The sequence below is a fragment of the Ranitomeya imitator genome, chromosome 1 (assembly GCF_032444005.1).
Source record: "Ranitomeya imitator isolate aRanImi1 chromosome 1, aRanImi1.pri, whole genome shotgun sequence".
NCBI lineage: Eukaryota > Metazoa > Chordata > Amphibia > Anura > Dendrobatidae > Ranitomeya > Ranitomeya imitator.
This window is the reverse complement of record NC_091282.1, coordinates 170,336,883-170,351,384: the sequence shown is the minus strand read 5'-3', so window position 1 is coordinate 170,351,384 and position 14,502 is coordinate 170,336,883. Positions and strand designations below refer to the sequence as shown.

At 44.6% G+C, this 14,502-nt stretch overlaps 1 protein-coding gene across 10 annotated transcripts in view; it reads right to left on the bottom strand.

Annotated features, from left to right (window-relative positions):
* The window catches only part of PAM (peptidylglycine alpha-amidating monooxygenase), a 275,158-nt gene that overhangs the window by 243,982 nt on the left and 16,674 nt on the right, over positions 1–14,502 (bottom strand). For all 10 annotated transcript variants that reach the window (XM_069752269.1, XM_069752296.1, XM_069752313.1 and 7 more), the window contains exon 3: positions 11,713–11,833. In XM_069752269.1, coding sequence (XP_069608370.1) covers positions 11,713–11,833 — 121 coding nt within the window. The remainder of the gene's footprint in view (positions 1–11,712; positions 11,834–14,502) is intronic.

Below are 14,502 nucleotides of genomic sequence, written 5' to 3'. Positions count from 1 at the left end.
ACCTCATAGGGACCCTGCCACTTGGCCAGTAATTTGGTCTCCACCGTAGGTACCAGTACTCGATCCTCTGGGTTGAACTGTGTTACCCTGGCTGACCTAGTATAAACTTTGGACTGGGCTTCTTGAGCCTTGAGTAGGTGCTCATTCACAATGAGCTTGGCACACACGTGGTCAAATGAAAGTGAGATTTAATTGAAAGAGAGTACATACAATATTGACGTTTCGGTCATAGGTTAGACCTTCATCAATGTACCTCTCAGAGTATATTCATAGATTGACGTTCTAATAGGAGATTAATCCCTCTGCTTGTGGCTGGTGCAGCTATATAGTTATAGTAGTGCCTACGGCTATCTTCCACATTCACAATGGGCATCACGTTGGCGATCCTCTCATGCCTCTGGATGACATGCTCTACCACACTTCTATAGGGGGTGGTTTCAGCTTCCTTTTCCACATCCAGGAGTTCTTGCGGGTGTCGTCCATAGAGCAGTTCAAATGGGGAGAAGCCGGTGGAAGCTTGGGGAACATCCCTGATGGAGAACAACAGGTAAGGAAGCAGACAGTCCCAGTTTCGGCCGTCCTTCTCCACTGCTTTTTTTTAGCATCTCCTTCAAGGTTTTGTTAACCCTCTCCACCAGCCCATCAGTCTGGGGATGGTATACTGAGGTTCTGAGCTGGGAAGTTTGCAGGATCTTTAACAACTCCCTCATGACCTTCAAAATGAAGGGGGTCCCTTAGGCCGTCAGTATCTCCTTCGGCAGCCCGGTTTGAAAGAAAATATGGATCAGCTCCTTAAAGATACAATTGGCAGAGGCATTTCTTAAAGGTACCGTCCCTGGGTACTGGGTAGCACAATCCAGGACCACCAATATATATTTATGTCCTCTTGCGGATTTTACCAGGGGTCCCACCAGGTCCATCTCTATCCGTTCAGCACCTCGATAATGGGCAACAGTACCAGAGGACTGTGGAAGTGGGCTACTGGCGAGGTCAGCTGGCACGTGGGGCAGAAAGGACAATAGTTCACAATTTCTCTGTAACACCCAGGCCAGTTGAATCTCTGCAGAATGCGCTCCTTGGTCTTATCTGCCCCAGGTGACCACCCAACACATGGAAATGAGCCATGTCTAACATCCTTCGTCTATAGGGCCCTGGTACCAATAACTGTTCTATCACCTCACCTCTAGGCTTGGTTACCCTGTAAAGCAGTTCTCCAATCACAGCAAAATGAGGGAACCGACTTTCAACCCTCGGCACCTAAGGCACACCATTTAATACAGTTACATTTTCAAATGCCCCTTTAAGAGTCAGGTCCCTGAGATGCGCAGTTCCAAAGTTCCCCCAGACACCTCCAACTCAGGAACGTTGGGCTCAGTGGATGCCGCCTCATCCTCATTGCCAATCAGCATACAAAATGGAATCCTGTCATCCGCAGCCTGCGACGAGGTTTCTTTGGGAGCAACCTGGCTGTTGTCCGGACAACCAGACATCCTCCTTTTTCCCCACAGGTCCCAAAATAATACAAAGTCCTACCCTATTATAATAGGGTGCAATAGGTCCTTGACCACGCTGACCTCATGGGACTTGTTGTTACAGTTTGTGCTTATGACCACTTGGGCCACAGGGGAGTCCTTAGCATTGCCATGGATACAGTGGACGCTCACCCTTTTTCCCCAGAATCACCCGATGGGGAATTGTGGCCCTCACTAGGATTACCAAACTCCCTGAGTCCAGCAGACCAGTTATTTGCACCCCGTTTTCAGTCACGGGGCATGCCTGCTTTCCCTCGCCTGGTTGAGGGACAGCACTGCAGGCGGAGTATGTAAAATATGAGCAGCGCCGTCCTATGCTGCAGTCCATTGTCTCGGTGGTCATGGGGCAACGGGTGGCTATGTGACCTGGGGTATGACACCTCCAAAAAATTATACTATTGGACGGGGCCTTTGACTCAGATACCTCCTAGGCTTGTAGACATCCCACCCCCTTTTTGGTGTCCGCCCCCTTTTGGGAACCCAGTATGGGGATGCTCCGCCCCCTTGCTTCCCCAAGGACCTCTCAACCTCCTGGTACCTCTCCAGCAGGCTCAACAGGTCATTGGCATTATGGGGATCTCCTTGGGCAACCCACGATTGCACCGGCTTTGGTAGGGAGTGTATTAACCTGTCTATGGCAACCTTCTCCACCATCTGTGCTTGGGAGAAGGATTCAGGTTGCAACCATTTCTGGACCAGGTGTAGAAGGTCAAACATTTGGGACCGGGAAGGTTTGTCACTGCGATAGGCCCACTGGTGCACCAGTTGTGCCCTGACAGTCAGAGTCACTCCTAAGCGTGCCAAGATCTCTGCCTTTAACTTGGCGTATTCTTTTGCGTCCTGCAACGCCAAGTCATAATATGCCTTTTCCGGTTCACCTGTTAGATATGGCGCCAGAACCTCCGCCCACTGCTCTGGAGGCAATTTCTCCCGCTCCGCCACCCTTTGAAACACCACCAGGAACGCCTCGACATCATCACCCATGGTCATCCTTTGCAATGCTTTTGTTACCGTCTTCCTCACATGAGAGTCATCACCTGGATTTGGGGTTTGGGCGGTTACCCTGCCACGGATCGCTTCGGCTAGGAGTTCCATCGCTGATGTTGTTTCTGCTAGCTCTGCTTCTGCTGTAACAACAGCCTGTTGGTCTCTTGCTGGTGCTGATGCGACTGGACCAGGAATTTCAGCAAGTCCTCCATATTGTCGGCTTCAGGTCCTGCGGTTGCTTTCACCCAGGACATGCTGTATTTGTCCGGCAGTCACACTGCCCCTTGGGATTAGTGAAGACACAAAAGAGAATGGTAAAACCAAAAACACTCAGTTTGAAAAAATGTTTGCAGTAATCCGCAAGTGCTAGTAAAAGATGTAAATAACAGGGTATTTGGTTGATACGTTTTTTGCAAAAAATGTATACTAAGCTGCTCTACCAATCTTCACGGTATACCCATATCAGAGCAGTCCTAACTAATGTATGCCAGAGGCTTGAAAAGAGCTTCCATGTGCCAAGAGCTCTTCAGCCTCATTTGTATATGCATTCAAACGCTGATTTATCAGTAACGGAGGAACGGACTGGCAAGGTATTGCTGGACTTGTCTTTGAAAGAGCTGTATGTGCATATAAATAATTTGGGAGGTGACATCTTACTGACAGAATCCCTTTAAGGAAGGGAGATACACTAACACATCCAGCGCTAACGTCTTTCCTCTGAGAACACATCTCTGATGGGCAGAGCTGAATATGTATGTCAATAGGGAGGGAAGGTTGAAAGTCAGCCTTATAAGACAATCTAGCCTGGAACAATTTTTTTTTTATTTCCATTTTATTTTACAAATTATTTTCATTTCTTCTTTTAACTACTCCCCATCTCCTCCTTTCCAGACATATATTAGAGTCCCCAGTCACTTGCTAAAGACTTTCGGAGTAAGAAGAATCAGAGAGCCAATATGACATTCCACTTCCACTGACAAAGGACTTTTACTATCTGGCTTGGGGGATTTGTCTCAGTTTTATTTAAACCCTTAAAGGGAGATTATAAATGTTCATAACTTGATAATCTGACCGCTGGGACCTTCACTGATCATTAGAACAAAGTGGCCCCAGTGCTCGTAACTTATAGCAGTCACTTCAGATATTGTTTCTAAGCGGGTAGCATCACTTCCATCCTTGTATTACAATACAGCCGCATTCACAAGACTTTCTTATTGTAAGTAGTAAGAAAGCATTCCTCCAGATTCCTCTTCTGCTGCCTTGGTCCATGTACAGTCATGGCCAAAAGTTTTGAGAATGACACCAAAATTATATTTTCACGTGATCTGCTGCCCTCTGGTTTTTATTAGTGTTTGTCTGATGTTTATATCACATACAGAAATATAATTGCAATCATATTATGAGTACCAATAGGTTATATTGACAGTTAGAATGAGTTAATGCAGCAAGTCAATATTTGCAGTTTTGACCCTTCTTCTTCAAGACCTCTGCAATTCTCCCTGGCATGCTCTCAATCAACTTCTGGACCAAATCCTGACTGATAGCAGTCCATTCTTGCATAATCAATGCTTGCATTTTGCTAGAATTTGTTGGTTTTTGTTTGTCCACCCGTCTCTTGATGATTGACCACAAGTTCTCAATGGGATTAAGATCTGGGGAGTTTCCAGGCCACGGACCCAAAATCTCTCTGTTTTGTTCCATGAGCCATTTAGTTATCACCTTTGCTTTATGGCAAGGTGCTCCATCATGCTGGAAAAGGCATTGTTGGGCGCCAAACTGCTCTTGGACGGTTGGGAGAAGTTGCTCTTGGAGGACATTCTGGTGCCATTCTTTATTCATGGCTGTGTTTTTAGGCAAGACTGTGAGTGAGCTGATTCCCTTGGCTGAGAAGCAACCCCACACATGAATGGTTTCAGGATGCTTTACAGTTGGCATGAGACAAGTCTGGTGGTAGCGCTCACCTCTTCTTCTCCGAATAAGCTGTTTTCCAGATGTCCCAAACAATCGAAAAGGGGATTCATCAGAGAAAATGACTTTGCCCCAGTCCTCAGCAGTCCACTCCCTGTACCTTTTGCAGAATATCAGTCGGTTCCTGATGTTTTTTCTGGAGAGAAGTGGCTTCTTTGCTGCCCTCCTTGAAACCAGGCCTTGCTCAAAGAGTCCCCGCCTCACAGTGCGTGCAGAAGCACTCACACCAGCCTGCTGCCATTCCTGAGCAAGCTCGGCACTGCTGGTAGTCCGATCCCGCAGCTGAAACAGTTTTAAGATACGGTCCTGGCGCTTGCTGGTCTTTCTTGGGCGCCCTGGAGTCTTTTTGACAACAATGGAAGCTCTCTCCTTGAAGTTCTTGATGATGCGATAGATTGTTGACTGAGGTGCAATCTTTGTAGCTGCGATACTCTTCCCTGTTAGGCCATTTTTGTGCAGTGCAATGATGGCTGCACGTGTTTCTTTAGAGATAACCATGGTTAACTGAAGAGAAACAATGATACCAAGCACCAGCCTCCTTTTAAAGTGTCCAGTGATGTCATTCTTACTTAATCATGACTGATTGATCGCCAGCCCTGTCCTCATCAACGCCCACACCTGTGTTAATGGATCAATCACTAAAACGATGTTAGCTGCTCCTTTTAAGGCAGGACTGCAATGATGTTGAAATGTGTTTTGGGGATTAAAGTTCATTTTCTGGGCAAATATTGACTTTGCAAGTACAGTAATTGCTGTTAAGCTGATCACTCTGACATTCAGGAGTATATGCAAATTGCCATTAGAAAAAATGAAGCAGTAGACTTTGGAAAAATTAATATTTGTCTCATTCTCAAACTTTTTGTCCATGACTGTATAATGGAATAATCCCCATCCACTCCAACCTAATCTAAAGAATGGGGAACATCTACAACTAAAGACTTGGAGGAACGGGAGTGGGGCGACCCCCACAGAGGTTGTGTTCTCAGTTTTGGCTGGGAATTGCAGAAAGAATAAAGTAAAGTATAGAAACATCAAAGCTTACAGAGCGCTAACACATCCCATTGTGCTGTACAGAGCTCATCACCTTTCAATTGGGCTCCTGGCCCCAAATGAGCTGACAATGTCATTTCCCAGATGCCCACTAGTGACAATTTCACAGGAAGCCAAGTAACCAAGAAGTTTGTTTTTAAGGCAGTCAGGGAGACCAGAGGATATCTGCAAACCACAGAGTATATACTGTATAAACTACTGTACATTGCAGAATTCAGACCTCAAAATGGATGTCAGTCTGGACTTCAGTGATATTTGCAGGGAGATCTAAAGCCACCAAGCCATAGTTGTGGCGCACTAAAGCTCTCGCAGACAATTTGCTTGGTTTGTAAAGCTTAGGTTTATCTCCGTCATTGTACAATGTAAAAAACGACAAGCTACTAAGCCCAATATGAGATGTTGTGTAGGTCCGCTAATTTGACACTGATGCTCTATTATCAGCATAGGTCATCAATATCTGGCGACACCCCGCACCCCCGCTAATCAGCTGTTCCCGGTGTTGGCCGGAAATGCTCAGTCGCGGAGCTACACAGCACAGCTCCGTCAACTCTATATTGACTGCGGAGGGGTACTGCATATCAGATTCAAATTAAGAGGGGGGACCAACGACACTGGGGAACAGCTGATTGATGGGGGTGCGCCACCTGACGCCCCTGCCAACCAGACAGTTTAACCCTTTAATGACCGCCAATACGTCTTTTAACTGACCTGAGATATAAGAGAATAACATCCCCATACAGGTGACAATCCAGCAGCTGTCGGCTGTCCACTATAGCTGACAACTTGCGGCATCAGCCACGATCAGTGTTTGCACCGTCAAAATCTGTTTAACCCCCTTAGATGCTGGGGGGGCTTCCTCCTAATCCCAATTGGTGCCCTTAAATCATGATTGTGTGGTCCTGATGTTTGCCATGACAATTCATGATTAAATACCAGCCTTAGGCTATGTTCACACCTAGGAAGGGGGCTGCGGGTTCTCCCGCGGGTTTTCCCGCAGCGGATTTGATAAATCTGCAGGGCAAACCCGCTGCGGTTATCCCTGCAGATTTATCGCGGTTTGTGTTGCGGGTTCCGCTGCGGGATTTACTCCTACTGTTGATGCTGCATATGCAGCAATATGCAGCATCAATAGTAATGTTAAAAATAATAAACATCATGATATACTCACCCTCTGACGTCCCGATCTCCTCGGCGCTGCAGGTGGAGGTCCGGTTCCAAAGATGCTGTGCGAGAAGGACCTTCGTGACGTCACGGTCATGTGACCGTGATGTCACCGCAGGTCCTGGTCGCATAGCAAACTAGAGACCGGACGGCCGCGTGCAGCGCTGAGGAGATCGGGACGTCAGAGGGTGAGTATATCATTATTTTTATTTTAATTCTTTTTTTTTTTTTTACCACAAATATGGTTCCCGGGGCATGGAGGAGAGTCTCCTCTCCTCCACCCCGGGTACCACCCGCACATTATCCGCTTACTTCCCGCATGGTGGGCACAGCCCCATGCGGCAAGTAAGCGGATCAATGCATTCCTATGGGTGCAGAATCGCCGCAATTCTGCACAAAGAAGTGACATGCTGCGGGTTGTAAACCGCTGCGTTCCCGCGCGGTTTGTCCCGCAGCATGTGCACTGCGGTTTGCGGTTTCCATAGGGTTTACATGTTACTGTAAACGCAATGGAAACTGCAGCGGACCCGCAGCGGCAAAATCGCCACGGTTCCGTGGTAAAAACCGCAAAGTGTGAACATGGCCTTAGAGTCTGACTGCTGTTGTAATCTGTTCAGGAGTTAGAGGCATTTAGGTGGTAAAAATACACATTTTCATTTCCGTCATGTAACTTTGCATTAATTCCTGAAAAGCAACTGAAGGGTTAATAAACCACCTGACAGCAGTTTTCAATATGTCAGGAGGTGCTGTTTTTAAAATGGTATCACTTTTGGGGGTTTCCAAATATATGGGACCCCCAAAGTCACTTCAAACATGGATAGGTCCCTAAAAAAATAAATTTTGTAAATTTCCTTGAAAAAATGAAAAATTACTGCTACATTTTTAAACCTCCTAAAATGCAAACAAACTAAAAGAACATTTTACAAATGGTGCTGATGTAAAGCAGGCATGTGGGAAATGTTATTTATTAATGTTTTGCTGTGGCATGACCATCTGGATTAAAGGGATTATCATTCAAAATTTGAAAATAGCTAATTTTTTAACATTTTTCTCAAATTTCTGATATTTTTTGTAAATAAACACAAAACATATCAACCTAAATTTATCATTATCATAAAGTATAATGTGTCACGAAAAAACAATCTCAAAATCAATGGGATTTGTAGAAGCGTTCCAGGGTTATTAGCACATAAAGTGACACTGGTCAGATTTAAAAAATTTGGCTCCATGACTAAGGGGTTAAAATAGTGGACAACCTCTTTAATATTTCAAGTAAGCACAACTAATCTTAAAAGAAAGGTGGTGAACAAGCGCTGGGCTCTGTGTTAAAGGGAGTCCGTCAGCACAAAATGACTATTCAAGCACAAGCACTCTGTGAACCTTTGACATGGATAAACAGTTCAGTGTTCCCCATCTACTCGTTTTCCACGTATTTCCACCGTCCAGAGCCATCAATGAAGGAAGACGACGGCAGAGATATATTGGAAACAAGCAGATGGGAAGGTGCACACTGAACGGTTTGGTCACTAAACCTTTCCACTGTTTGTGTCTGGTCTTGCCGCTCGACCTCCACAGAAGTGAATGGGGCCGTGCTGCAATACCACACACAACCCGTACACAGGTGTGGTGCTGTTTCTGGAAGAAAGTAGCTATGTGTTTCTAATTCTGGGTTACCCTTATAAAATAAAAAAATATATAAAAGTGATAGATTAAGGGTATGTGCACAAGTCAGGATTTCTAGCAGAAATTTCCTGACAAAAAACGGACATTTCTGCCAGAAATCCGCATGCGTTTTTTTTTTAGTTGTTTACGCGTTTTTTGTGTGCTTTTTTGCGTTTTTTCCAAATGCATAGAATAGCGGGAAAAACGCAAAATATCCGCAAAATTAATGAACATGCTGCAAAATTAATGAACACGCTGCTTTTTTTTTTACCGCGATGCATTTTTTTTGTGCACAAAAATTGCAGAGTGCATTTTAAATGATAGGATGCATATGTATGCGTTTTTTAGGCGGTTTTATACCGTTTTATCATGAAAAAAAACGCGAAAAAACCTGAATGTGTGCACATACCCTAAAGCAACACAATGAAAAACAAGGTGGACAGCAGCCCAGACGCACAGCAAGCAGGGTTTAAGCACTCCCCGTCAACATGAAAAATAAGTTTCCATCAGGCTGTATTTAGGTTATCTGGAGGAATTACTATGCCACTTAATCATTGCACAAGACACTGCATGCCTGCTGTAGCATGAAAAGATTGTGGGGCCCAATTAAAGAAGCTTCTTCATGCAGACTCCTAATGTTCTCCATACATTTTATTGTGCGCAGGATGGCGGTCTACAGGGAAACAAATGAGCCTCCAGTTTCCTTTGCCTCTTTCCTCACTAATGGGATCCCTTTTACTTCCTCAATAGAGAAAAAAAAATTCCATCTGCAACAATGAGTCATCACCTACTGCAGCATGACAACAACAGACCTCGTCCTCGGCAGCCTCCGCAGCCTTAAGAGGTTTATTAAGTGATGGATTTGCAAGAAATGTACCTGTCTTATAAGACGCAAGGGTTAACAGAACAACCCATGTATAAAACATTGCAGCTTAGTACCAATATTTTTGGGACTCTTATACCATAGAAAACTTGTACCAGCATTTAAAAAAAATGTGTTTCTACCTCCAGATGCCCGAGAAGCGTCTCCCTCTTCTTTGTGCCCATGCCCTGCCTCAATGATATCGTTATAGCTAGGTATAGTCCATGTATAACTTTCGTGGCTTATACCATCAGTGCCATATGGTCATCGCAGACAAAATAACCAAGGAACTCCGTAAAAAACAAAGTACTGGAATATTGTAATATGTCATTCCAATGTGAACAATGGCTAATGTTTCAGTCCCATAAGGACTTCGATCACAGCCGTAATGGAGTAAAGGAGCACTTCTGTGATTAGATGACAACTTGGGACCAAAATGTTGGCCATTGTTCACGTTGGAGCTACACATGCTGACATTACAATGAACCAGTGTATTTTCTCCGTACTGCATAAACCAGAATGCCGTGACATTTAAGTCTGTATCGATTAGAAGGATCATCCTAATTACTGTGGCACCCACCTGTAGCCATTAGACCCCCAACCACATCAATTACTGTATATGATCATCATGGACCCATAAGAATGACATTCATGTTCCGATTATGGACGGCAGTGCCCAGACGAGACGTGGATCTCCTGACTCAAATTCAATACTCATAGGCATATATGTTGAGTTCTGGTTAGGAGACCCTGTGCTGATCCGAACTTTGAGGTCTATACGTGGACTGTGACTGTCGGACATTGAACCCAGCCTTACACTGAAGTTCTGAGCCGTGTACCATTCATATTATTGACAAGCAAAGATGCCCAGGGCAGGAGTTGGTAAACTTGTATAGTCAGCCAGTGTGGGAACGTGGTTACTGAACCAGCACCACCCCCATGACTGTAACTGTGTAACCGCGCCCCTGGCCCTGACTGATGCTACCTCTGCCTTGTAAATCAGCCGTCCGTCAGGTCCGGGGGTGCAGTTACTTAACCAGCGCCACCCCCATGACTGTAACCGCGCTCCTGGCCCTGACTGACGCTGGCTCTGCATTATAGATCAGCTGTCCGTCAGGTCCGGGGGTGCAGTTACTGAAACAGCGCCACCCCAATGACTGTAACTGTGTAACCATGGCCCTGACTGACGATGGCTCGGCTTTATAGATCAGCTGTCCGTCAGGTCTGGGGATGCAGTTACTGAACCAGCGCCACCCCCATGACTGTAACTGTGTAACCATGGCCCTGACTGACGCTGGCTCTGGATTGGGGCTCAGCTGTCAGTCAGGTCCGGGGAAGTGATTACCGCTGCCTCTCTGTATTCTCAGAGCAGTGACTGATCCCGTGGTGGCGCTGCCCCCATTGCTGAAACAAGAACACTGCTGAGGAGAATAAAGTTAATTTTCTCCTTGCAGCATTTGACTATGTGCAGGTGACTGCTAGCATTATGACACTATTACCATGCAGATTAACCCCATATCTGCAGGTTAATACCCTTTTTTCTGGTGACAGGTTCCCTTTAAAGGGGTTGTCCAAATAGACAAAGCTTCTCAGAATGCGGCCTCCACAGCGATCAACCAGTCATCTGGGCTCCTGCTCTAAGGAAGCTGCAGCTAGCCAAGCATTTATAGTCTATAGCGTTACACAATGGCCATTCAGATGAAAAGCTGGTCATGTAATAAAGGAAAGGCTCAATTCTGCACCAAAGGGCCCCGCTTATAGAGATTACTCCTCTATGGCGTCTATATGTTTAGTAGGGTATATGGACAACGGGTGGCATAAGGAACAGGCGCATAAGTTATTGCACTTGCTCAACCGCCATAACTCTGTTGCTTGCCCTCTCTTCAAGACCCTGTGTCTCGCACAAAGGAGAATTAGTTATCCAGGAGTTTATGAGACCCACATTAACTAATAGCACTGGTTGAGACATAAGTATGGTGACAGTCACACTAAGACACAGAACTTCTGGGATGCATTTTTCCCATTTTCTGTATTGAAGCCACCAAGAGAAAAGTCAGGTTGCCCAATATCACATTTTCTGGCCCCATTTCTGAGGTCTATTAGTAGATCCCAATCGACTATTTAGCCACCATCAGTATAAGGGAAGATATGCAGCATACCGTATTATGAAAGCATTTTAAACTGGTTTTCATACTGTCTATGGCGAGTTTTCCCCTAAGGAGATGGTTTGTGACAATAGGCTTATGCATAATATATTTTACGGTGAAGCAAAAGGGCCAAGGGGAAATAAGCTTCCAAAAAGATGTGACTGCAAAGAAAAACCACATTGCCCACAGCTCCACATAATGCAACTTGCCAGCTGTTGTTGAACAGTAACATCATTAACAACCTGGCGTTCTTAGCTACTTTACAAGGGATTGGAAGCTTCACTACGAGACCCACAGTTTACACATCACCACCGTACATGTCCACACAGGACGCTCTGCTCACCTCTGTTGGCGTTACCCCTGGCATTCGTACATCCAGAGTAAAGTCTGACGAGTCTGGGGAAGTCACAGGCCTTGTGGACCCTGAGCATCCATTGGAAAGGGAACTGGGCGATTCCTGATACCTGTGGGAAGACAAACATTATAAATTATTGTAAAGAGAGCTGTGGACAGCCGACAGCCGCTAAGGGGGCACGAGACATACGGAGCGTTATAGAACCTTCTATTTAGAGTATGTTAAGAGCCCACCATCCACATCCCTATACACAACTAGCGGTAGTGACTGTTAAAGTGAACTCGTCAGTAGTGGTATGACTGTATAGGTGCTTGTTCCCCACAAAACTGATGTGCCAGTCAAGAGAAATCTAGCATAGAAGCCAAATTAGGCTGGAATAGCACTAGGGAAGATGGAGACAGAGGAGGACACATCGATGGACCTAGAAGAAGCAGTCCCAGTGTAATGAATCCGATCTCCTGTAGAGCCATACCCTACTTTCATATATAGAGATGTGATGACAGATTTCCTTTAACCATGGTCCACAGCACCATACATACTGTATTCAGCGTAGGGGGAGGTAATTCAATAGGTCCACATACAGTTGAGATCTTACTGCCCTGATTGAGGACAGATCACTTGAGAGATTCTGTTCGTTTTACATCTTAGATGCGGCAGTCAATGGTAATTATTAGAGGTGAGCAAAAAAATTAGCAGGATCCTGGTCCAGGGACAATGTTGTTAGTCTGCGGCCACTGGACCAGAAACCTGCAAGCCTCCTACTACCTGCTGGCAACCTGGCACATGATATCATGTTGGGCCTACTGAGGCACCGGGGATGTCATCAGAAAAAGAGGAGGTTTCGAAAGCCTCTGACCTTGTGGTCTCGGATTACTGATGTGCCCCCTGGGCTAGAAGCCAGTGAATTATTTTTTGCTTAACTCTAGTAACTATTTCTCCAAAGTGTTTTTTTTTTTGTTTTCAAATGCCACCAGTCTTATCATCATATCTGTGAGGCTCATAGATGGTATATGAATGTATTAGAGAAGAGATCAGTGGCATCCTGCTCGAACAACAGAAAAAGTTGATTAAAAAATACATATATGAAAAAAAAATGTCCAGAGAAACAAACCGCAGTCAGATTAAAAATGTCATCTGGACTGCACAGTGAGCAGCACTAAAATTATATATATATATATATATATATATATATATATATATATATATATATATATATATATATATATATATATATATATATTAAAAATGGCAGGCGTAAACGGACATTGAAAAAAAATATGAAACATAAAAGGTAATGGCAACATAATTCGATAGTAACTGCCATTTTCTTTTTCTATAATTCATGGATCAAACATCACCCACACAAGTCTATGGGTCAGTGAAAATCACGTGAAAATAGGTAAGTTTGTTAGAGAAATCCGCTTCTTTCTCCTAATGGCATTTGGTGCTCATAAAATTCCATGGAGAATTGTCGTTTCAGAAGAACTTGCAGCAGAATGTCTGTGTTGGCCTCTAACTCCTTCCTCCTCTCATATTTAAAGAATGTTAAAAGCACCAGATTTTAAAGATTTTTGTCATGAATTGATGATGTATAATAAATTATATTGTGCTTGTGGTATCGTCCTCTGTGCTCTGAAAGCTTGCAACCTTATATTAATTTTCTGCTTAGCCAATAAAGGCATCACTCCGAGAATACTTTTGTTGGTATTCACATCAAGTCATGAATTGAAAATGAATGATCAGTCCAAGAGGAGAAAGAAGCAGATGTCTTATTTTCAATATTTGCTTTTGATTTATGAAAAAAAAAAAAATACTATTATTCTTTAAAATCCCCCACACAGGTCTGCGGGTCAGTGTCACAGACTGCGAACCGATGCCACCTGTTTTTAACATTGCAATGGGCAGGAGAAGCTTTGCATTTTTATCTCTTTGCATCCTAGAAAATCACTGATGGTAAAAACCGACACTGATCAAACGGTCATAAAAATCGAATCCAAAACCATGATGAAAATCGGTGCTGGGGCCTTAGGTGTACTTACACTGGAAGAGGATCAGGAATGAGCCTTCCTAGGAAACAGACTGACCCATACCTGATGAAGGAGGAAAAACGCTCATGTATCAGGTGAAATTATGTTTTGCACAAAAGATCATTGTTCTCGGCAGCACATTGTCATGTGTAAACAGGACTCATGCTGCTGAGAATAATAGAAGCCTGTGTGGCGCACTGAGCGATCTATTACAGATCAATCAATACGCATCAGATGGCCAAATAGGCCCAAGATCAGTCTGCAGTCCACGGACTCCCAACTCAGCTTCATATATTTCCATACAGTTGTCATGCTCGGCTCGGGCTAGTCCGTGCGATGCGGTCCCGTCTTGGTCCGACTGACTGCGCCCTGTAGCGTGGTCTACCTGTCTAAAGAACGTGCTATTGGACCACCAATGAGTAAATATTTACCAATCAGCAATAACTCAACGCTACAAGTAAAGCCTTTGGCCAATGGTATTGTTCATAACGATCTTTGTGTCCTACTGCAAACAGGTCAGAGGGGGGAGGCTCCTGCTGCAGTTAAGGAGTGCAGATTGACCAAAAGGTCAGTCGATCAGCACTTACTTTTCATTTTCTTGTTACAATGATCATGAGGGGTTTGTATGAACAATTAGCAGCTGGGCAGTTTTACACGGAGCATTGATTGCACATGAGCATTTGTTCAGGCTATCATCACCCTGTGTTAAAGGTCTTAAAGCAGAGACACAGGACAGTGATGAGGAGGAGGA